At 55.6% G+C, this 20,990-nt stretch overlaps 10 protein-coding genes across 10 annotated transcripts; 4 read left to right on the forward strand and 6 right to left on the reverse strand.

Moving 5' to 3' along the window:
- Positions 1–62: 62 nt before the first annotated feature.
- F5Z01DRAFT_147368 (TATA element modulatory factor 1 DNA binding-domain-containing protein) lies at positions 63–3,066 on the forward strand. The gene is made up of 4 exons (XM_046257703.1): positions 63–422; positions 477–1,900; positions 1,950–2,034; positions 2,898–3,066. Exons 1-4 carry the CDS (start codon positions 224–226, stop codon positions 2,963–2,965), a joined length of 1,776 nt encoding a protein of 591 aa, XP_046117503.1. The 5' UTR covers positions 63–223; the 3' UTR covers positions 2,966–3,066.
- F5Z01DRAFT_147289 (ankyrin repeat-containing domain protein) lies at positions 2,945–4,176 on the reverse strand. Its single transcript, XM_046257701.1, has 8 exons — positions 4,043–4,176; positions 3,970–3,995; positions 3,794–3,922; positions 3,623–3,725; positions 3,552–3,565; positions 3,260–3,491; positions 3,114–3,208; positions 2,945–3,020 (listed from the first exon to the last, which is right to left on the reverse strand). Exons 1-8 carry the CDS (start codon positions 4,095–4,097, stop codon positions 2,967–2,969), a joined length of 708 nt encoding a protein of 235 aa, XP_046117504.1. The 5' UTR covers positions 4,098–4,176; the 3' UTR covers positions 2,945–2,966.
- Positions 4,177–4,372: 196 nt separating this feature from the next.
- On the forward strand, positions 4,373–5,875 carry F5Z01DRAFT_623670 (WD40-repeat-containing domain protein; the record flags this gene model as incomplete). The annotated part of the gene is made up of 3 exons (XM_046261334.1): positions 4,373–5,507; positions 5,567–5,731; positions 5,790–5,875. 3 exons carry the CDS (start codon positions 4,373–4,375, stop codon positions 5,873–5,875), a joined length of 1,386 nt encoding a protein of 461 aa, XP_046117505.1.
- Positions 5,876–5,956: 81 nt separating this feature from the next.
- Positions 5,957–8,299, reverse strand: F5Z01DRAFT_623654 (P-loop containing nucleoside triphosphate hydrolase protein; the record flags this gene model as incomplete). Its single annotated transcript, XM_046261332.1, has 4 exons — positions 5,957–6,669; positions 6,722–7,344; positions 7,397–7,812; positions 7,877–8,299. The coding sequence occupies 4 exons, from the start codon at positions 8,297–8,299 to the stop codon at positions 5,957–5,959; spliced, it is 2,175 nt and encodes a 724-aa protein (XP_046117506.1).
- A 1,049-nt stretch (positions 8,300–9,348) lies between these two features.
- F5Z01DRAFT_147472 (uncharacterized protein) lies at positions 9,349–11,774 on the forward strand. The gene is made up of 3 exons (XM_046257705.1): positions 9,349–10,345; positions 10,400–10,633; positions 10,692–11,774. The coding sequence occupies exons 1-3, from the start codon at positions 9,528–9,530 to the stop codon at positions 11,410–11,412; spliced, it is 1,773 nt and encodes a 590-aa protein (XP_046117507.1). The 5' UTR covers positions 9,349–9,527; the 3' UTR covers positions 11,413–11,774.
- F5Z01DRAFT_147421 (Prefoldin) lies at positions 11,268–12,277 on the reverse strand. Its single transcript, XM_046257704.1, has 5 exons — positions 12,184–12,277; positions 11,963–12,124; positions 11,798–11,907; positions 11,629–11,746; positions 11,268–11,570 (listed from the first exon to the last, which is right to left on the reverse strand). The coding sequence occupies exons 1-5, from the start codon at positions 12,209–12,211 to the stop codon at positions 11,512–11,514; spliced, it is 477 nt and encodes a 158-aa protein (XP_046117508.1). The 5' UTR covers positions 12,212–12,277; the 3' UTR covers positions 11,268–11,511.
- Positions 12,278–12,630: 353 nt separating this feature from the next.
- On the reverse strand, positions 12,631–13,472 carry F5Z01DRAFT_147490 (aegerolysin type hemolysin). The gene is made up of 2 exons (XM_046257706.1): positions 13,095–13,472; positions 12,631–13,045 (listed from the first exon to the last, which is right to left on the reverse strand). The coding sequence occupies exons 1-2, from the start codon at positions 13,184–13,186 to the stop codon at positions 12,724–12,726; spliced, it is 414 nt and encodes a 137-aa protein (XP_046117509.1). The 5' UTR covers positions 13,187–13,472; the 3' UTR covers positions 12,631–12,723.
- A 1,145-nt stretch (positions 13,473–14,617) lies between these two features.
- On the reverse strand, positions 14,618–16,809 carry F5Z01DRAFT_147529 (uncharacterized protein). The gene is made up of 4 exons (XM_046257707.1): positions 16,551–16,809; positions 16,229–16,496; positions 16,048–16,177; positions 14,618–15,997 (listed from the first exon to the last, which is right to left on the reverse strand). Exons 1-4 carry the CDS (start codon positions 16,649–16,651, stop codon positions 14,712–14,714), a joined length of 1,785 nt encoding a protein of 594 aa, XP_046117510.1. The 5' UTR covers positions 16,652–16,809; the 3' UTR covers positions 14,618–14,711.
- A 249-nt stretch (positions 16,810–17,058) lies between these two features.
- On the forward strand, positions 17,059–20,172 carry F5Z01DRAFT_637329 (ribosome biogenesis protein MAK21; the record flags this gene model as incomplete). The annotated part of the gene is made up of 3 exons (XM_046262270.1): positions 17,059–17,655; positions 17,709–19,319; positions 19,375–20,172. The coding sequence occupies 3 exons, from the start codon at positions 17,059–17,061 to the stop codon at positions 20,170–20,172; spliced, it is 3,006 nt and encodes a 1,001-aa protein (XP_046117511.1).
- A 44-nt stretch (positions 20,173–20,216) lies between these two features.
- Positions 20,217–20,922, reverse strand: F5Z01DRAFT_147570 (uncharacterized protein). Its single transcript, XM_046257710.1, has 3 exons — positions 20,827–20,922; positions 20,652–20,775; positions 20,217–20,578 (listed from the first exon to the last, which is right to left on the reverse strand). Exons 1-3 carry the CDS (start codon positions 20,827–20,829, stop codon positions 20,262–20,264), a joined length of 444 nt encoding a protein of 147 aa, XP_046117512.1. The 5' UTR covers positions 20,830–20,922; the 3' UTR covers positions 20,217–20,261.
- Between the last annotated feature and the right edge of the window lie 68 nt (positions 20,923–20,990).

A 20,990-nucleotide genomic window follows, 5' to 3' on the forward strand; every position in this document is an offset into this window, starting at 1 on the left:
ATGAGCGACGGGCGGTACGTAATTACCCGCCAGTTGCCAGTTGGTGCTAGCCACCTTGAATTGCCAACGCCAACCCATTACTTGACTTATTCCCTCCCAAACACGACCACCCCGAGTTCAGGCCCGTAAACGACACGTAGCGCACCGTGGCGCGCGAACGCGATCGACCCTCCGGACATTGATCAGCAGCAACAGGGTCGCGCGACCCGATGTGTCTGTCACCATGACCGCCTCGGGCAACAAGAGCTCTGCATGGAGCACCTTCATCTCCAGCGCCATCACGGGCGTGGAGTCCCGACTGGACAACATGCTAGAGGGCGAGGATGGGAATGATCCACTCCAGGCTGATCCCAGGCCCCCCACGAAGCAGCCGGCGATGCAGGCGCCCATGTCTGCGTCAGCGAAGGTGGCGGCGACACCGGGTATGTGGAGAAGCGTCGAGGCTGGGAGGGAGGACACTGCTAACATGGCAATAGCGAGGAGCTCTTCGAATTCTAGGGTCAACGACCGGTTACAAGCGCGCTTAGCAAAGGCTATGGCCGCGAAGGGAGGGGAAAGTAAGGCGTCGCCGAGAAGCTCGTTCGACAGTCGTAGCTCCATGGACCGCCCGTCGCTGGATGTGGTGAATGGCGACAAGAAGGAGGAGGGTCTCGCTACCAAAGCCGAAGCAGGAGACAACATAGAGGAGCCCAAGGCTGCCGTCGAGGGCGGCAAGGCGTCTCCAGACAAACCCGCGACGAGCGAGACAACGACGACACCACCGCCTCCGCCGCCACCGACAACGACTGAGGCCAAAGCCGTGCCCGAGACTACGAAGACTACGACTACTGAGGAAGGAAAACCATCACAGGCCGAAACGAAAGAACCCGCCAAGCCGAAACCCAACGAGGCAATCCCTACGATCACACTCCCACGCGAGGAGCTCTCCAGTATCGCCAGGGATGTAAACGACATTAAGACTCAGCACCAGGAAGAGATTCAGGAATATGTTGAGCGGATAGACTCTCTTCAAGCCAAGGTCCTGTACCTTTCACGTACAGCGGCCGAGACAGCAAAGAAGACAGTGTCGAGTGCACCGGCCAACAGTGCGGAGCGCAAGATTGCCGAGAGGGACGAGAGGATAGCGCTTCTCATGGAAGAGGGCAGCAAATTATCCAAGACAGAAGGGCAATTCCGGACGACCATCAAGAGGTTGCGGCAACAGCTTGCGGAAAACGAGAAGCAAGCCGACACTCTGAGGAAAGAGAAGGAGAAGGCCCTCGCGGAGACGGAAGCTCTGAAAAGTCGACTCGATGGAGACGAGGAAAGGACCAAAAGGCAGGAAGAGGTGCGCAAGGCAACGGCTGCTTTGCAGAAGGAGATTGATGCGCTGAAAAAGGAAGTGAGCGCAAAGGACGAGAGCATGAAGAACCTTGAGCAAGAGCTTCGAGCCAAGTCGGAAAAGGCCGAGGCCGCCACCGTGGACTCGCATAACAAAGCGCTCGCAGCCGAGCGAGAGAAGCAAAAGGCCCTCGAGGACACCATCGCCACTCTCAAGGGTGAATTAGAAGAGGCGGCCGACAAGGCGCGGCTTGAGAGCCTGGAATGGCGCGAGAAGCTGGACCGAGCTACCGAGAGGAGTCACGCTACAGAGACCGAGATGAAGAATGAGCTCAAGATGATGGAGAGCAAGCTCGAGGCTATGCGCTCTGTTGCCGAAGAGGCGTCATCCGGATCGGGCGGCGAAGGGCAGATCAAGCTCATCCGGCAGATCGAGACCCTGCAATCGCAGTATGCTACCGCCAGCGACAACTGGCAGGGCATTGAGGCATCGCTGCTGGCCAAGGTGGCAAACCTGGAGAAGGAGAGGGATGAGGCTACGAGGCGCGAGTCAGAGATGAGGAAGAAAGCGCGCGAAGCGGTACGTTTTGGTCGTTGTGGAACGCGAGAGAAGATGCTAACTGGTCCAGGCCAGCAAAAACCGTCACTTGGAAGACGAGCTCCAAGACTTGCAGCCGGATCTCGCTGCCGCAAAGGCAGAGCTCGAGACCGCGCGCGAACAGCTCGCGGCACTCAGAGCATCTTCCAAAGCGACCGAGACAGCCCTCGAGCAAGCCCGTGCTGATCTCGAGAAGCATCAGCGCGAAGCGGCCCGCGAGCTGCAAAGGGATAACGAAAGGAGGCCGTGGCCCGAAGAACCCCTCGGCATCCGCAACAACCAGAGCCGGCCAGAGTCACCGTTATTGTCCATCTCGCGCACCTTTAGCTCGGACCTCGCTGGCTTCCAGATTCCGGGGCGGTCAAGACGGACGCCAGTCGGCAGTATCCCCGACAGCCCCCTAGATGGCCCTAGGAGGATGTCGAGCCAACCGCCTGGCCGGGTCGCGAGCGGTCTCTCCAACGTGGGCTCTCCCCAGCCCTTGCCGACCCCCTTCTCACCATTCGAGGCACCCAGCGAGCCAACAAACATGAGGTCTCCCTCGTTGGCGGGTCACGACGATCCCGCCGAGAGCAAAGCCCCTTCGTCACCCCGGCACGTGGCGCAAGATATGACTTCAGTTTCCACCGTCGGTGCTGGTCCCTCCGTGCAGCTCGTCGAGCGGATGAGTGCCGCCATCCGACGTCTCGAGGGGGAAAAGGTCGCCGCCAAGGAAGAGATGGCGCGCATCTGCGCACAGCGAGACGAGGCCCGCTCCGACATGGTTGGTCTCATGAAGGAGATTGAATCGGCCAAGGGGGCGGCGGACAAGGTGCAGGCTCTCGAGAAGGAGCTGGCCGACATCAACGGGCGGTACCAGACCACGCTGGAGATGCTGGGCGAGAAGAGTGAGTTGGTGGAGGAGCTACGTGCCGATGTGCAGGATGTGAAAGCCATGTACCGTGAATTGGTCGAGAGGACGGTGAAATGAGCGAGCGAGCGAGCGAGCGTACGTGTATCAATGATTTCCGACAGTCAAGCTTGATTCATCATCATCAGAGCATCTAGGCTAGGTCAGGTTGACGCCCTCACGCTCTGCACCCTGTAATATATACCGGCGCACCTGCATCAGAAGAAAGAAACGTGGTCAGTTCATCGGTCATTGGCTTCGGAAGGGACTTTGCTTGAGCATTGGGGTAGTAGGCAGCGTACGCACATCCTTGTCGGGCGCCAGGTCGAGGGCGAGCATGTCCTCCGCGTTCTTCAATGTATGATCGGCACCTTCTTTGAGCAAGAGCACCGCAACGTCGCCTACACATTGTCAGTCACATTCTCTCGTTTCCTCATGCAAGGCAACCATACCGTGACCCTCGGCAACGGCATGATGCAACGGCGTGAAACCCTCAACATCCGTGGCGTTGAGCGCACTGCGGTTGCGGAGGAGGAGGGTCACCATGGGGGCGGATCCAACGGCCGCAGCGCGATGGATGGCGTATTGGCCGCGTTTATCGCGGACGCGTGTAGATGCCTTGTTCTCGATGAGGAGGCGTGCTGTGTCGAGATTCTTCTTGGACGCGACAAAGTGCAAGGCCGTCTAATGAGGTTAGGCATTCTGGCCAGGCTTACGTATTAGTGAATATAGGTAGGAACTCACTGCACCGCTGTTATCTGGGCATGTTAGCTACTAGTAGTTGGCTCGAAGATGAAAGAAGGTGAGGGTAATACTTTTCTCGTTGACGTCGGCGCCTTTCTGTAGGAGTAGTCTGAGGATGGGCTCGCTGTCGGCGACGCTGGCTGCGATCATGAGAGGTGTCCAGCCGCTGCCATCCTGCGTATATACGGTCAGAGAGCGCGGTCCTTCAGGTGAGAGTTTCTGCTGCTGCTGATGGCGCCTACCTGTACGTCCGGGTCGAAGGACTTTTGATTGGCGAGGAGCACCACAATGTCGAGATTGTTGGATGATGCGGCCCAGTGGATGGGGAGACGATCGTCGTCATCTCTGCGCTGTGAAAGCTTGGGATCGGTCTGAGATGTTAGAGGGAGTTCAAGACATCTGCGGAGCGTGAGTTTACCTTGAGTAGCCCATCTGCCACACTCACTGCCTCGTGTAAGTCACCATGAAGCTGCAAGGATGAGTCGGCTTACCTTGGCCGAGACGGGCGGCCGTGTGTAGAGGGAACTTGTCATCCTCGCTTGCCATGACTGAAAATGCGATGGATTTTATGTAGATGTCTCGTGCTACTTGAAGACAGTCATCAAGTTTGTAACAGAACGAAGTGCGACACTGTAACATGTTACACGGCGATGCGCCGATGATGGCGTGGAGTGGCTGCCTTGCACACCCGCTGTGGCGCTAGCTTCACTAGCCACAGACACCGCCACACGCGGCTGCAGCCTCCGTCGTTTTTTCCAAGTTGGACATGGACGCTCGACACTGCGAATTGTCCATCGTCACCACCATCACCATTCGCAGCCATGGAGAACCCAGAATCAGCCCCTGCGCTCAGTGCGCTGGTATCGCAGAATGCTACCGTCTCGCGACAATTGTACACACGACCCGCGGCGCCATCGAACTCGGCGTCCACCGAAGCCGCCAACAAACGCCAGAAGCTCGACGACGCGTCCTTTGAGGACCCCATGATGAAGCATCGCTACCTCGCCGAGTACAGTACGGTAGAGAAACTACCGGCATCAATAGCCGCGAAGCAGCCCGGCGCGAAGCCCAAGAAGAAGACAATCACGAACGCGGTGGTGAAGCGACCGACACAGAAGCTATTGGAAGGCCCTGGCGGCAGTAGCAGCAAACCTGGCGACGGCGCGACGCGCGAGGCGGGCATGGACTTGACGACAAAGGGGACGCCACAACTTGTCCAGCCTCGACCGGAGTGGCACCCCCCATGGAAGCTGATGCGTGTTATCTCGGGCCATCTCGGTTGGGTCCGCGCATTGGCCGTCGAGCCCGGGAACAAGTGGTTCGCGAGTGGTGCCGGTGACAGGACCATCAAGATCTGGGACATGCCGACAGGCGGGCTGAAACTGACGTTGACGGGACACATCAGCACTGTTCGCGGGCTGGCCGTCTCCCCCCGTCATCCATACCTGTTTTCCTGCGGCGAGGACAAGATGGTCAAATGCTGGGATCTCGAGACAAACAAGGTCATCCGGCACTATCACGGCCACCTGAGTGGTGTCTACACTCTTGCCATCCATCCCACCCTCGACGTCCTCGTCACGGGCGGCCGCGACGGCGTGGCCCGCGTGTGGGACATGCGCACGCGCAGCAACATCCACGTCCTCTCCGGTCACAAGCAGACAGTCTCGCAGCTTGTCTGTCAGGAGGCGGATCCGCAGGTCATCACCGCCTCGCTCGACTCGACCGTGCGCATGTGGGATCTGGCCGCCGGCAAGTCCATGGGCGTCCTGACACATCACAAGAAGGGCGTGCGAGCGCTGGCGACGCACCCGGAAGAGTTCACTTTTGCGACGGGCAGCACAGGCAGCATCAAGCAGTGGAAGTGCCCGGAAGGTGCATTCATGCAGAACTTTGAGGGCCACAACGCCATCATCAACACGTTGAGCGTAAACCAGAACAATGTTTTCTTCTCGGGAGGTAAGAGAGATCCAAAACCAGCGCGATGACTACTTTGCGGATGCTAATTATTTCGACAGCTGACAACGGATCCATGAGCTTCTGGGATTGGAAGACGGGACATCGGTACCAGTCTATGGACACCATGGCGCAGCCGGGCTCTCTAGACGCCGAAGCGGGCATCATGAGCTCGACATTCGATCGTTCGGGGCTCCGCCTGATCTGCGGCGAGGCTGACAAGACCAGTAAGTTCACTCTACATACAGCCCTACATGCACAGCAGAGCGACTAACATGTCACTAGTCAAAATTTGGAAGCCCGATGAGAAGGCCTCTCCCGAGACACACCCACTCCAGTGGACACCAACACTACAGCACCGTAAATTTTGAAAGGGTCCGAGAAGGAGTACACATGATCATCGAACGATGCTTTGGAGGCTGCGCCTCGGGTATCTTACTCTATATCTAATTCTACACGCCAATGCCCAGCATTCTGAGCTCCACGTCGTCACGGAGCGCCATTCTCACCTCGTCTTCCGCGATGGCCAGGCGGAGTTTGCTGGATCGCTCGGCGCGCTGCGCTTCCAGGATCACGACACCGGCGGCTGCGAGCTCTATGGCCGCTGTGTGAATGTATGCGGGGCGGCTTACGTCGGATGTGTGGGCGGCGCGGGCGCCTCCGGGGAGGATCAGTGCGAGTCCCGGGTTGGAGGAGGAGGCACGGAGATTCGCGCGATGCAGCTCGTCGAGGGTCTCGCCAAACGTCGTCTCGACCATTCCTGTCCTGCGGATGCGTAGCATGAGCATGGCCATGAGGAGCTTGGACATGAGGGGCAGGCTCTTGAGGTGTTGCTGGATGGGGTTGGTGGTGGCCTCATTGATGGCCTTTTTGATGGTGGCAATGGTGACCCGGCCGCGGTTGGAGCTGGCCTTCGAGCCATCGGCGCGACCTGTCTTGCTAGGCGTGCCTGGGTCGCCTTGGATGTCGCCTTCTGCGAGCTCGACGGCGCGACGACAGATATCGAGGGCGCGACGGGCGTCTCCGCTGACGGCGGCTACCTTTCGACTAGCGAATTGAATGGCGTCTGGATCTACAATGTTGCCCGGTACACCTTCTAGTCGTGACTGGATGATTTTCATGAGTTGGTCGTGGTTGTAGCCTGGGAATGTGATTCGTGTCAAACCTGGCGTGTGCGTTAGCATCTACTACTAATCAAGCTGTGTGAGACAACCTACCTAGACGACTGCTGATCTTGTTGCTGAGCGTGCGCTCTGGCAGATCCATAGTGTTCGCCACGGCTAGGACAATAAGCCTACTGTGGCGGAGCGTAGGCCAGTTGAAGAAGTTGTACATGACAGCCTGGTTCTTGGTGACGAGCTGATCAAGCTCATCCATCAGGACGACGCACGGCGTCCGTCGCGGACTAGGGTTGCTGAATTCCCGCTCCAGCAGATCGAGAGCTTGTGCTGGACTCGCCCGTTGGCCCTTTAGTGCTTCCCACAGCAAGGTGTATGACTGGTGCGGATCTGTAATCTTCAAGCCGTTGATCTCGACAAAGATGAAATCATCCAGCTCGTCCATGTTGACAGACTCCTCCAGCCTGCCAATCACCTCGCGGACCGTGGCCGTCTTGCCCGTGCCAGGCGTGCCGGAGATGTAGATGCAGTTACCGGCACCATCGCTGATGGCGGCTTCGAGGTGCGAGTACACCAGCGAGAACTCGCCTTCGCGGCAGGGGAGACTAGTGGGAACGGAAGAGACGTGCAGACGGTTGCGAGCTACCTGGAAAGGCGAGCCCTCAATCTGGCTCGGTGAGAGTTTGCGAGTGGCCAAAGGTGTAAATTCGAGTGTTTTGTTTCTGGAGATTGTTAGGTGATCAGCGACTAGCAGGGCAGGTCATGGCAATTTACCTTTTTCTTGAAGCAGGGGTTGCGATACTCCGCCTAGATTGTGGCGTCGAAACGTTCATACCACGCCCAGTCTTTGTTGGTGTCTGAGGTGGTAGATAGTCATCTTGTGGCGATTGACTCCTCGCGCGTCTGCGTCTTCTCGTGGCCTTGGTCTTGTCCTTTACCATTTGGATCATCTTGAACACATCCTCGGTGCTCTGGAGAACCTCTTCCCAGATGAACTCCTCCGTATACGAGGCTGTCCGTGTGTTGCAGCCCCTACGACAAATGAATGTCTTGCCATAGTCCGGTGACTGCCTCGGCACCTTTCCACTGGGGTACTCCTTCTCGAAAGCGCCCAGGGACATGATCTTTGCTTTCCCATTGATCGACGCCAAGGGGTTGACATCCCACGAAGGCGTGATGTAGAGCTCATTCTAAGCTTGTTAGCCTCAAAGTCCACTCGAGCAGAGGCCAGGCCAAACAGCCGTCTATACTCACCGGAAGATAATCTGTCCTCTTCTTATCCTTGTTGCGAATCTCGCGTTCCGTCGAGAACCACATGAAGTTCGCGCTCATCTCCTCCTCCCCATCATCGTCCTCGATGAATTCGCAGATCATGCCAATCCATGCCTCCCCGCTCCCTTCGGCCTTGAGCAGGACACAGTCGCCAACTCGGCACACAAACTCGCCAATCTTCGCACCGACAATATTCCTGGAGGACACCTTCCGCCTTTTCCGCTCGCCAGTCGGCTCATCGTTGGCAGGGTCTCGTGGTTGCGCTGATGTAGTCGCCGAGTCGTAGATCCATTCCCAGGGCAGATCTTCGCTGCCGAGTTCGTCGTCCGAGTCCTCGCGCGACACGCCCTTTGGAGCCCTTCGTTTCCGTAGCAATTGTTCTGGAGAGTGACCCTGAGCAGTCATTTTGGGGTGGTTGTGGGAAATTCGAGTTGCGTGCCTCGTCGAGAGAGGTTCTGGTCATTTACGCGCCTGGGAGACGCGTCGTTGACTGGTGGTGCTTAGGTGCATAACCCCGTTAATTGGGTCTATGGTCAGATCGCGAGCGATGTTCATTTGTCTCAAAGGAGTCAGCACAACAGTCGGGAAGTCTATTAATTTGTTACCACTTAGCTGTTTGGTTCCAAAATTGACGGTCTCATGGTGATTGTTGGAAGTTTGTCCAAACGGAGGGGCTTGCGTCCCCCAATTGCCCCTTTACAAGTAGGACTCAGGGGGTGATCAGCTACAGCAGCCTCCATGTCGACTTGAGTCTATGCTCTGCGTAAGGTGTCAAAGTAATATCTGTGTTACTAAAGTGACAGAGTATCATCTACTATACTTGGTTACCTACTCGGGAGTACCAGATGCGGCTTCGCACTCCCTCGTCTACATGTAATCTGGAGCAGCAGCATGAGCCAGCTCAGTATTCGAGCATAGCTGCTTGAAATTACCACTCACACTCTGGTAGTACCAAGAATGTTGAAAGACTGTATTCCTGAACGGATTGTAGGGGCACTTCCTACTACATTGCCACATCCACGGACTGGAGCTCTTCTAAGGACGTGTTGCGGACAAAGGGGTGCAATTGTCCCACTGGGTCAAAAGTGAATATCCACACGGACTGATCATTGTGAATGGCCTGTAGCCCCAAGACCTATTATACAGTCGTTTCCTGCCCCGTGACAGGACGAGTGAGCAGAAGAGGAACAGCTCTGTTTAAAGGCCCTCCCAAGAGTCTGCGGGCAAAGTCTTCCGTGTACAGTAGACCCCATAGACTCCAACTGGAAAAATGATACATCTCGTAATCGGTGTAAACAACAACAAGGCCGATCTGAGTCGTCCCATGTTTTGTGTTTGATAATGCACGCTACAATCACACCAACAGCTCAAGATCAGGCCAGGATCTGCCCTTACAGATAGTTCAGCGGTGACAACGAAAGAAAACACAGCAGGCCAGCAGGCCTGTTGAGTGGCTGGTGACGTACCTTCCTTAAAGTGCTTCGCCGTACTTAAGGCAAGTACCCGGGAGCAGCCTCGCCTTCCTCGACCAACTCAACTTCCACATCGTCTCCTCACTTTCTTTAACTCTACATATACCACCAACATCTGGTCCCATCCATCTTGCAGCCTAGTTGTTCTGTGTAATATCGCCATGGGCAACGTTGAGCCCAATGGCTGGCGCATGGCCTCAGACCGAGCTCGTGGTGGCCCTGGTGGCCGCGGTGCGAAGAGGTTTGCTCAAACGAAGTCGATGCAATCCATCAAGGCTCTTCAAACCCAGCAGCGCGATGAGGAAGAGGAGAAGCTCACGAGAGAACGCGAAGAGTCGGCGCAGCTTGAGGTAAGCCCGAGAGGCACTTACTTCATCGCGGATCTGACGAGTGCCCAGGGTGCGTTCATCATCGCCAGCGACAGCCTTGTACCCGATGAGATTAAAGAAGAAGGTTTCTTCGACCAGATCGCCAAAGATACTGGTTGTACTATTGAGGAGTCAACTCTAACAGGTGTTCCTTTTATGCTCATTCTGCGTAGTCAGGACAAGATGCAAATGGACGCTGCACACAATGCCATAGCCAACAGGCTACACATTCTGCGCCAGATTCAGCGTTCCTTCTCGCGAACCCTGTTCCTCCAGCCACCCGCACGGTCAGATTGGACTGCAATGATCTCCTTGGAGGTGTCAGAGAGACCGTTTGTCATTGGCAAGAACCTGCTGCGTGGACCTCCTGCTGCCGAGCACCCGGCGGTCATGTCAAGTCTCCTGGATCGGCTTGTTATTGACGTTCCCAATGCCGCCTATGGCGCCATGAACCTACCATCAGCGCAGTTCCTGGAAATGCGAATTTCGTTCGGTCGGCTTAATATTGAAAAGAGGAGAAAGGATGTGCCAGATGAGCTGTCCTACCGGTCCTTTGAGAAAGCCCTCCAATTCTACCAGAACCGCGGCCATGCCGCCGCTCTTGCAACACGGTTAGTTGAGCTCCCTGGTGTCTAATGTGTCCATTGTAACTCACGTCTAGACAGGTTGGCAGACCTGCAAAATGTAGACGAGGCCATCAAGTTGCTCACTTGCCGCGGAGGTCCCGGCTTGCCCATGGACGAGTGCACCAGACGAAACGAGCTGATCACGACCATTCTAGAGAGCGAGATGCACAGCGAACTACGGGCTGTGATCCTCGAGAAACGTCTGGGTAACGAAAGGCTAGAACAGCCGGTCGCTGTGCCACACCTAGACTGGTGCGCGATTGCGCCAGAAGAGTAAGACCAAGGTGCAAGATAATATTTGCGTGACACCGAGCTAACCTCAGCTTTTCAGAGACTTCGACTGGATGCTTCGCATCAACTCAACAATCAGTCAAGAGATGCCCACTCGCTGTAACGAGTACCTGAAGAATATCAGCTTCGAGTGGAGCAAAGACGAGCCAATGGAGGCATTTGAGCTTCTCAAGCCTCGACTGAATCGCCCTTGGACGGTCAAGGGTCTCGACATCATCAAAACCTGCGTCAAAAGCTCTCTGATCGTTCCATTAGCGGGCACACAATACGTAGTCGAGGTCAGCGCGACTCGCCAGTGGGATGACAAGCTCCAAGCTGAGCCCCTGACGACCTGGAGTATCGAGATGTACTCGGAGCATTGGGAGGAGGCCATGAATCTAAGCGGTAGAGATGGCCGTGACTGGGGCTCGGATTTCAAAGACGTGTGGCATGAGGAGGCGCCCGGCCAGAGTCTCCGTCAGAGGCTTGAACAATTCGTTCGTTGCATCCTGACAGTGCAGGATACACTCCGCGGCTTGAGTACTGCAGAGCAAGTACACGACAACAGTGAGAAACAACGAGGGATTCAAGAGGAGACGGAGAAAACCAACCACGATCTGATCGACCTGGACTTCACCGAACCCCCCGAGGCGCTCACCAGCCCTAGAAAGGCTTCAGACGCTATGTCAACCATGTTCGAAAATATGGATCTGGGCAGCGGACACGAAGAAAAAGACAGCGACCGCGAAACCGATTCGTCCGAGGACTTGATCGAGCTTTGAGATTCCAAAATTCTCAATCGGCACGTCCGTAGCACGGGTGCTTCATGAAAACAATGGGAAGGTGCGGAGTTGGAGTTGAAAAGTTTTATTGATATATTTTCATGCGGCTTGCGCTTGTTCTCCCTGGGCCTGCTGGGCCATGATCTTCTGCCTTAGTACTGGGAGCTATTGTTAGCGGCGAGAACCCGGGGAAGAAATTATGTAACTCAGACTTGCCCTCCTCAATCGTCCGTGCGTTTTGCTGTTTCCGTTGCACAATGGTCTCGAGATCTTTCAGGTTGTTTGTGAGGTCTGTGACCTTGTTCTCGTAGAATTTTGCAGCCGATTTGAGGTCCTGTGCCTGCGTGAGTATCCCTCTACATCAACCTGACGACGGGCTGCCTACCTTTTCCACGAGGAAACCTGTGCCAATATCCACCAACACACGATCGGTATTCGTCAACTGCCCGCTCACGTACAGCGAGTTCGTCAATGGGACCAGCACATTATTCGATCCTGACACCCTCGTCAGCTTGAAATGCCCTGTCGCTGCGCGTGGCACGAACCCTACCCTCTGCGGCCTGTTGTCGCGACTTTACGACACGCAAGCAATCTCGGAATTTGTTCGACGCGCCGTGGAGTTGTTGGAAGGAGTTGGTGAGGTGTTCGAGCTCCTCGTCGAGCTGCTTCTTGACTTGGGCGAGCTGCTCCGGATGGAGCGTGTCGAGGTTGACTGTGTGCTTGTCAGCGATGCATGCTAGAACGCAGAAAAGCAACGGAGAGGGTCAGGACCTGATTCCCCTTGTGGCTGGGCGGACATTGTGCTGGTTGTAGATGCGAGAGCTCTCTTTTGAAGCTGCGCTGCGACGCCCCGCGATGGAGGTGAGGTCGAGTGCGGACCTTGCCTGGACTTGCCCCACCCACCTTGACTAACGGCTACTGTGTATTTTTGACTACCTGGTACCTTCGCCAGTATTATATTTACAAAAGATACACAACTCTTTCAACGACATGAGACAGCACGAATTTCTGGCGCGCGCCGAAGAAAAAGATTGGAATTACTCCCAGCGAGGGAAACAGTTTATCATAGCCTGGCAAAGACTTATGGTCCAACTGATATCCGACCTCACAATTCAAAAGAGATAAAGAAGCTCAGACTGATGGTTGGTCAAGGGGGCAAACAATTCTCGAAGGCAATGAGTGCTGTGATTTTAGAGAGAGCTCGTACTAAGCTGGTAGATACAATCAGAGCAGGCCACTATACGTACGTCCCCATACAGACGAACATCCTCCTCATCTTCGTCTGGCGAAACACTCATCAATGCTGCCTATTTAGGCCCACTTGCTGATCCTCACGGTGACGTTTCCAAGAGCACCACTGTCCAGGTTGGCGCCCCTTGCTTCGACGGAATAGACGTCATTGAGCTCGGAGACGGTAAAGGTGTTGGTCTTGGAGCCCCAGGGGCAGTCCCAGTACACCTTGCAGATCTTGGTCTCGCCGTCCCAAATCTCAAAGCTGCCCTCAGTACCAGAGGAGGCATCGGACCGGCCACAGGCAGCAATTCCGACCTGGTTACCAGGCTTGATGGAAGTCTTCTGGACCTGATCGACCGAAACCTCCCTGTCCTTGTTGTCGTATTCGAAAAACTTGCCCCTGGACGGTGTGAGAATCAAGTTGATGGACTTGCACAGAGTCATCCTACCAATTGAGATGCACGTTCTGAAGCGTGATATTGCTCTGGCTCATCGCCGCCTGCGTCTGCAGGAGGATGTAAACCCACTGAGCATAGGCCATCTTGGTTCAAGTTCTCGAGATGCTTTGTAGCTTGGGATGTAGCTGAAGGAGGTTGTCGGGAAGAGTGTTGATAGTCTTGAGAATAGGAGTGTAGCAAGACCCGCGAGGAGGACTCCTTTATATACCCGCCCAGGGCATCGACATCGTAGCCCGGGCAAAGCCTGATGTAACCAGCAAACGACAACATCTTGACCGCCCCCGGCGTCGCCTCATCCTCATCCTCAGCGGAAGCTGCAAGGCGAGGACAGGAGGTTCCAGATGACCAGTGTCTTACTTGGCTTGCTCTTGCAGGCTTGCGTGGAGGAGTACAATGCCCAATCCACACCGAGTCAAGTCCAGAGAGCTACCTGTATCAGTCGTCATGCCGTGCGGAGATCCCTCTGCATTCATCGCTGCCTACCTGGAGGCTAATATTGATGGGGACTGAAAGGCGAGACCGGTCTGTGAGACAAAGATGCAGACTTTCCGTGTTCTTGCGTAAATGGTGCGTAAATTTCCGTATGAAACATACTCCTACTCATGCGGACCGTCTGTCGCTTTGCTCCGACGCCGTCAGCGGACGATATATGTAAGGCGTTCGTGGCTTACTTGAGCCTGCAGCAGGACTCAGCGCCAGTCCTCAGGCCTCCATATATGCATCAACTGCAACGGAGCGACAGGCGGAGGAAGCGTTGCACTGCGGCTTGGATTTATTGAAATAGTCGTATGATTTTCTGCTCACCTTTATGGCAGGCCAAGGACGGGCCCTCATGCTCAAAGTCATTCGTCCATCCAAGACATCGACGCAAGCTTGTGCTTCCTGCGTGGTGTAACGCATGATATTGGTGCGAGTTAGTGACTAAGTCCAGTCAACAACATGTGTTCTGGATGATTGGAGACGGTAAGTGACAGCTTTCACTTTACTGAGAGAAATTTGCGATCCTGGAAAGAGAGCGCCTAAGAAATCTTGGAACCCAACAGAATCCCACATAGTCTTCCAGGTATGGGCGAAAGGCAATCAGTATCGACATGGAGTTCCACCTCGACAAACGGCAGACAGATGAATAGGCGTTTCTGGACCGGACTAGACCCTCGATCTCTGCGTGTGGCTTGCTACTCGATCGAATGCCGCGATCCGGATGCTGCCCGCCTCTGTGTTACTATTATTATGTTCTGTGAACCAGTAGTCAGTCTACATGCTTTGAGAGAACCCTCTTCTTGACCCCCACCGGCATATGCAGCTGTCCAGCACGGCCACGGGCCGGAACACATGGTATACCGCGTTGGCATGACGAGTGCGTCCAAATTTCTGACCTTGGAAAAGCAATTGCAGTGGAATATCGGGATTTGCGAAGGCATGATGATGATGCAGTGCCAGAGTGTCCAGAGTTGCTTGTTTATGCATTGTACAACATCGCTCTCTCTTACAGCCCCAACGTATCATACATAGCCATGGAAGGCTGTCCACCGCTCCTACACGCGGCTGTTCTGGTTCCACTCCATGCAGTAGCGATGCCCTCGACTTGCGTCTTTGTGCTGTGCTTCTTCATATTCGCATTTGTGGTGATACACCTTCATCTTGCTCAATCTTGCGGATCTGTTCCGCAATGTACGTCGGCGCTTCGTTCACAGAAACATCCGCCCTCGTCCTATACTTGTGGACATGGACCTCGCAGATCCCGTCCTTCTGGAACTTCTTACCGAGAACAACTTGAATGGGATATCCAATGGTCTCGGCGTCATTCATCTTCCAGCCAAAGGAAACCTTGCGGTCATCCACCACAACGTCAAGCGCCTTGTCTTGCTCTTTGCTCGCGGAGATGGCATCATAGAGCTTCCAGGCTTCGTCCGTCATCTCCATGGTGGGAACGACGTAGACATGGAATGGCGCGATGGCGACGGGCCATTGGAGCCCCTTTTCAGTGACAAAGTGCTCCACGAGGGCCGCGAATATGCGTGAGATGCCCAGTCCGTAACAACCCATAGAGAGGGTCACTTTGGGCTGCTTTGGGTCGGCCGCTGCCACTTTGGCACTAAAGGGCTCGGAGTAGCGGGTTCCTAAGTAAAAGGTATGTCCAAGCTCCAGGGCGCGGTGCGTCTGCACTTTACCTCCCTCGCAGCGTGGACAGGCATCGCCTTGTTTGAGACGAACAAGATTCAGAGGCTGGCAATCCTCGTCTTGACTTATTTTCTCGACGGTGTGGCCTTCTCCAGCGTCGAGGAGCTCATCGACTGTTGTCATAAGTTTCGTCAGACGGCCGTCAATCAACTGCTTGACTAGAGGTGGCCCTCCAGCCGTGGTGGAATTGTGCTGGTCTTCCCAAGCCTGATTTGCGGGCTGGCCCGAAAGCGTCGTATCGAGATCAGGCACTGCGGCCTTGATGGCGTGGATATTCGGGTCCCCGGCGTCTTTTGGTATCCAGACATTGACCAGTGTCTTCCTGTCCGTGGTGACACCCGTCCATGCCAAAATTGGAACGGAAACTGCCTCCCCTCCGATCACTTCGTCGGCAGCGGGGAGCCTAGGCGAAGCGACCTCGTCATTGGAAGCGTAATCGCATTTATTACAGGTGTAGATTGTATCCGACCCAATAGGGCTGGTCAGATGGTATTCGTGACTGAGCTTGCCACCCATGTCGCCGGAGCTGGCCTCGGCCACGATAATGGGCAGATTGAGGTCTTTGAAAAACTGCTGGTATGCCTTGGCAACCAAGTTATAAGTCTCAAAAGCCTTCTCGTAAGACCAGTCAAAGCTGTAAAGATCCTTCATCAGGAATTCTCGTGACCTTAGCAGGCCGTGTCTTGGGCGTATCTCATCGCGGTACTTGCGTGCTGGGCATATTCGTTAGTCGTGCACTGCTTTTCAGGAGAAGACGACTCACTGGTCTGGTATAATCGGAGAGGCGTGTGTTTGTACGAGTTAACACCAGCTGCCACCAGCGCGGTGATCTCCTCCTCGTGCGTAGGGGCCAGTAAGAAGCGGTGCTTCTTGCGGTCCTCAAGCTGGAAGAGCTGCCATTGTCAGCTCGGGAACATCAAAAACAGGTGACCAGATCATCACACCTCGCCGCTGACTTGAGAAAGCCGACCACTTTGCTCCCAGAGCTGCGCTGAGGAAAGGCTTGACAATGCGAGGCGAGCAGCCCCGATTGAGTGCATGTGCTTGTCCAGGAGCTTCTCGATCTTCTCTTGCACCCTCAACCCCAACGGTAGCATGTGAAATATGCCAGGCTGCGTCTGCGTCTGTTTCAGCATACTCGGGTCATTCAACAATGAGCAGCACTTGGTCCTACGTTTCTGAGAAACCCAGTCCGAATGAGTTTGTCGTGTCCTGCTACATCATATCAGCCTCATTGAGATCTTACAGTCGCTTCGCGTGACCAACATTCTCCCTTCGTTGCCGTGCGGCCTACTGGGGGCGTCCAGACAGTAGTAGACATTGTCCATCTTGTCGCCTGGGCGCGATGACCAGTGCATGATATCCATCTCACGGTTTGCGACAGGCACAGACGCGATTGAGCCGATCGGCTCAGCCGCGAGATGCCAACTACTGTCATCGCATTGACGCTTCTCATTAGTTTTTTTCGTCCCTGGGTTGCATAGGAGCGAAATTATTCTCGCTGATGTCCGTCGTGGTGAACCTCACAGCAACGAGATCACACCTCTTCCTCGTCCTCGGGAGTTTCTAGATGTGGCGCAGGCAACCGACACCAGCCACACCTTTCCCACTAGGGACCCCTAGGCTAAACTGCCTTGGGCTAGTGCGCAATGGGCGCATTAGATGTGGGGCTTATCGCATCGCATCTCAAAAAAAGTTGACGGCGGCCACTGATAATTTTCACTTCATACAGCCAAGGAGCATCAACCGGTCGCCCATTGCCCGAGATCTCACCATGGCTGCGGAAAAGAAGAAGGGAAAGCCCCAGAAGGGTCCTCAGGGCAAAAAGCCCTTCAACGAGGCGGCCCTTGCCCAGCTGACCTCGTCAATCGACCAGAAACTCAACGGCAAGGCGGCAGCAGGCAGCGACCATAAGCGAAAGAACCCGCCAAGCAGCAATGAGACGGGAGGCGAGATCCGCAAAAGGCAGCGCAACTCAAGCACGGGACCAGCCAAAGCAAGCCCCAAAGGCAAGAATGGCGCGCGATCAGGTGGCATGAGTGATGAGAAGAAGGCTTTGCTCGATGAGATCCTGGCGCTGGGTGGCGATGAGGAGGACCTCAAACTCATCGAAGACATCGACTCGTCGGACGATGAGTACGTCAAGGACACGAGGAAGCCCGTGGACAAGAAGCTCAAGGATGAGCTGGCAGCCTTGTCCAAAGAGCTTGGCTTCGCTGAGTATGCGCCCAGTGAAGCAAGTGAGCCTGAAGTTGAGGATGAGGCGGTGGATGACGATGGCGAGGAGGACGAGGACAGCCAGGTCTCGGCCGAGGAAGATGGCGCAGACGACGAGGATGTTGTTCAGGCACCACGGAAACCTGAAGATATGGTGAGTCCATACATCTTCCACCAAGCGCCTCTGACCGCTGACTAGTGACACAGATCCTTCAACCAAGGGCAGACTGGCACATTATCAGATTGCCCAAACTACCAAAGCCCGTGACAGAGCAAGTCGGACCTTTCACTCCCGCTATGGAAGCCCTCAAACGCCATGCTGAGACCCTGCTCGAGAGTGATGCCGCCAAGTACCGCAGCAGCAAGCACGCTTCTTCCTCGCACAAATTCTTGTCGACCATCATGTCATCGGGTACCCTGAACGATAAAGTCTCTGCCTTGACTCTGGCGATTCAAGAATCGCCACTGCACAACATTAAGGCCTTTGACGCCCTGATGAGTCTCGCCTCCAAAAAGAGCAGGGCGCAGGCCATTGGCGCGATAGGAGCCATCGTCGATCTGTGCGGTCCCGGCTCTTTGCTACCCTCGGAACGACGCTTGAGGACGTTTATGACACAGCCCGGCCTCATCGGGACGCTGCAGAAGACTTCGACAAAGTCGTGGAGCCCCGAGAAACCACTGCCTGGACAACTGACCCCCATGCACCTCGTCAGCTGGGCCTTTGAGGACTGGCTGAAGGCTACCTACTTCAAGGTTCTGCAGCTCCTCGAGGTGTGGTGCTCGGATGAGATTGAGTACTCCCGCTCTCGCGCACTGGACTTTGTCTACGGTCTCCTCAAGGACAAGCCCGAACAGGAGTCGAATTTGCTGAGACTGTTGGTAAACAAGCTGGGTGACCGTGATCGTAAGATCGCATCGCGAGCCTCCTACCTTGTGCTGCAAATGCAAATCTCCCATCCTGGCATGAAGCAAATCATCATCCAGATGATCCACCAGGAGATTCTTCTTCATCCCTCGCAGGACCACCGCTCCAAATACTACGCCATCAACACGCTCAACCAGACCATCCTCAGCAACAGGGAATCGCAAATTGCCGAGTCGCTGATGGGCATCTACTTTGAGCTGTTTGTGACTCTTCTGAAGGGTGGCAGCCTAGGGGCTGCCCTGCAGGTCGATTACAACAAACCCGAGAATGGAAAGCCAGCCAAGCCAACAAAGCCTGGTGCCAAAGGAAAGGCTGGGGAGCCGACCGAGCAGGACATTGACGCAGCCGACAAGCTCGTGTCAGCCATCCTGACCGGTGTCAACCGCGCCGCACCGTTCGTCGGCACCAACGACACTATCATGGAGGCGCACATGGACACATTGTTTAAGATTGCACATTCCGCCAACTTCAACACCGGCATCCAAGCCCTCCTCCTGATCCAGCACCTTTCCACTGCCAGGAGTCTGGGAACCGACCGCTTCTACCGAACGCTGTACGAGTCCCTCCTCGACCCTCGCCTGATCACCTCCTCGAAGCAATCGCTGTACCTCAATCTCCTCCTACGCGCGTTGAAGAACGACGTGGACGTGAGACGTGTCAAGGCCTTTGCGAAGCGCATGTTGCAGATGACGCATCTGCACCAGCCAGCCTTCGTGTGTGGTCTGCTCTACGTTGTAGCACACCTGCAAGGGACGTTCCCCGATCTCAAGACGCTCATCAACGAACCTGAAGAGTCTATCTTTGACGACGACTCGGAGAACAGGCCCGTGTACGATGGGCGGAAACGAGATCCCGAGTACAGCAACGCTCAGAGGAGCTGTCTCTGGGAACTGGTAAGTTTTGAAAGCCCATCTCTTATGCGGTGATCATTGTCTGACAAGCATCTAGATACCCGTGCTGGCCCACTACCATCCCTCCGTGTCAGCCTATGCCACATCAGCGCTGGAGCAGAACGCCAAGGCGACCAAGCCTGATCTGGACAGCCACTCGCTTATCCGCTTCCTAGACAAGTTTGTCTACAAGCAGCCCAAGGCCACCGACAGTGCGCGCGGTGTGTCGATCATGCAGCCCCTCAAGGCCACCAAGGACCTCGGCGACATCTGGCTCGGCAGCCGCGCTGCCGGTGCGGCGCCCACGTCCGTCAACTCGGCCACATTCAAGGACAAGAAGTCAGAGGACGTGGCGGCCGAGGACGTCTTCTTCCACAAGTACTTCCAGCAGGCTGGCAAGGAGGGCAAGAAGCCCGCCAAGAAGACGGCCGGTGCTGGCGCCGACGACGAGGAGGGCGCCGAGGATGAGATCTGGAAGGCCCTTGTGGCTGCCCAGCCTGACATTGAAGGGGACGACGACTCTGAGGGCTTCGACGACTTGGACGACGATGAGATGGCCTCGGATGACGAGGACGATGATGAGGAAGGCGCGTTTGACCTGGACGATGATGACATGGAGGTCGACACCGACAGCGAGGGCGGCGTTGACATTGAAGGCACGGACGACGAAGCAGAGGAGGCTGAAGACTCGGATGGTCTCGTGGCCGTGGAGGAAGACCCAGACAAGGCGGCAAGGGACGAGGCCAAGGAGAAGCGCAAGAACCGTCGCAAGGAGCTCAAGGGCCTGCCGACATTTGCCTCGGTGGACGACTACGCCGAGCTGCTGGGCCAGGAGCCCGACGAAGACTTCACATAGAACACGGGTGCGCAGGATATGTAATGCACAAAAGAACAGCAGCGAATTCAATTTCAAAAAGGGGAGGCGTCACATGTGCGACAGCGCGACTATGTGTCAAACCACTCCAGCTCATCCTGCTCTGTGAAGATGGCGCGGTACGTCTTGCCGCCACTCTCGTCGTCCTTCTCCTCGGTGTGGATGCTGTGCAGCTTGGGCGGCTCGTCGCCTCCGGCAATGAAGATCCTCACGTGGATGTAGGCAGGGCCACCACTCTCGGCCAGGGCCGGTATGCGGATCTTGCCAAAGAGATGGATGCCGTAGGCCGTGGTGGCGACGCGGACCGAGGTGAAGTCGGACGTTTGGAAGGCCGTCAGGTCGTCGTCGGAGAGCTTCTGTGCGGCGGCAAAGTACTCGGTCTCGTGCTCTGCGTCGCGACGGTCAAGTCAGTCCAGTCCATACATATGCCACGTTGGCTACTGGGAGCCTTGTGTGCGTACTTTGATAGTCACGGCGCATGCGGGCGAGTTGGCTCTTGAGCTCGGGGAGGAGATGCTCAAAGGCGACGATGGAGTCTTCCTTGGGGGGATGGGCTGGGCCCAGGTCGACGGTTTCAGCGGTGGCCTAGACACTTTGTAAGTCTCTTGTACCAGATATAGTGATAGTTTTCCTTACCATTGCGCGTTGTTTCTCGAATTAGACAATCACAAGTGAGGATGAAAGGCGATAGACAACAATTAGAAGCTGTGATCACGTATTTATACTTGCAAGCGACTGCTACAAACGCCTACACCAAGCTTCCCCCGCACGTCAGCTCGTGATGCGACACGCTGAGCATC

Source organism: Emericellopsis atlantica (assembly GCF_019669845.1).
Source record: "Emericellopsis atlantica unplaced genomic scaffold F5Z01scaffold_16, whole genome shotgun sequence".
NCBI classification, from domain to species: domain Eukaryota; kingdom Fungi; phylum Ascomycota; class Sordariomycetes; order Hypocreales; family Bionectriaceae; genus Emericellopsis; species Emericellopsis atlantica.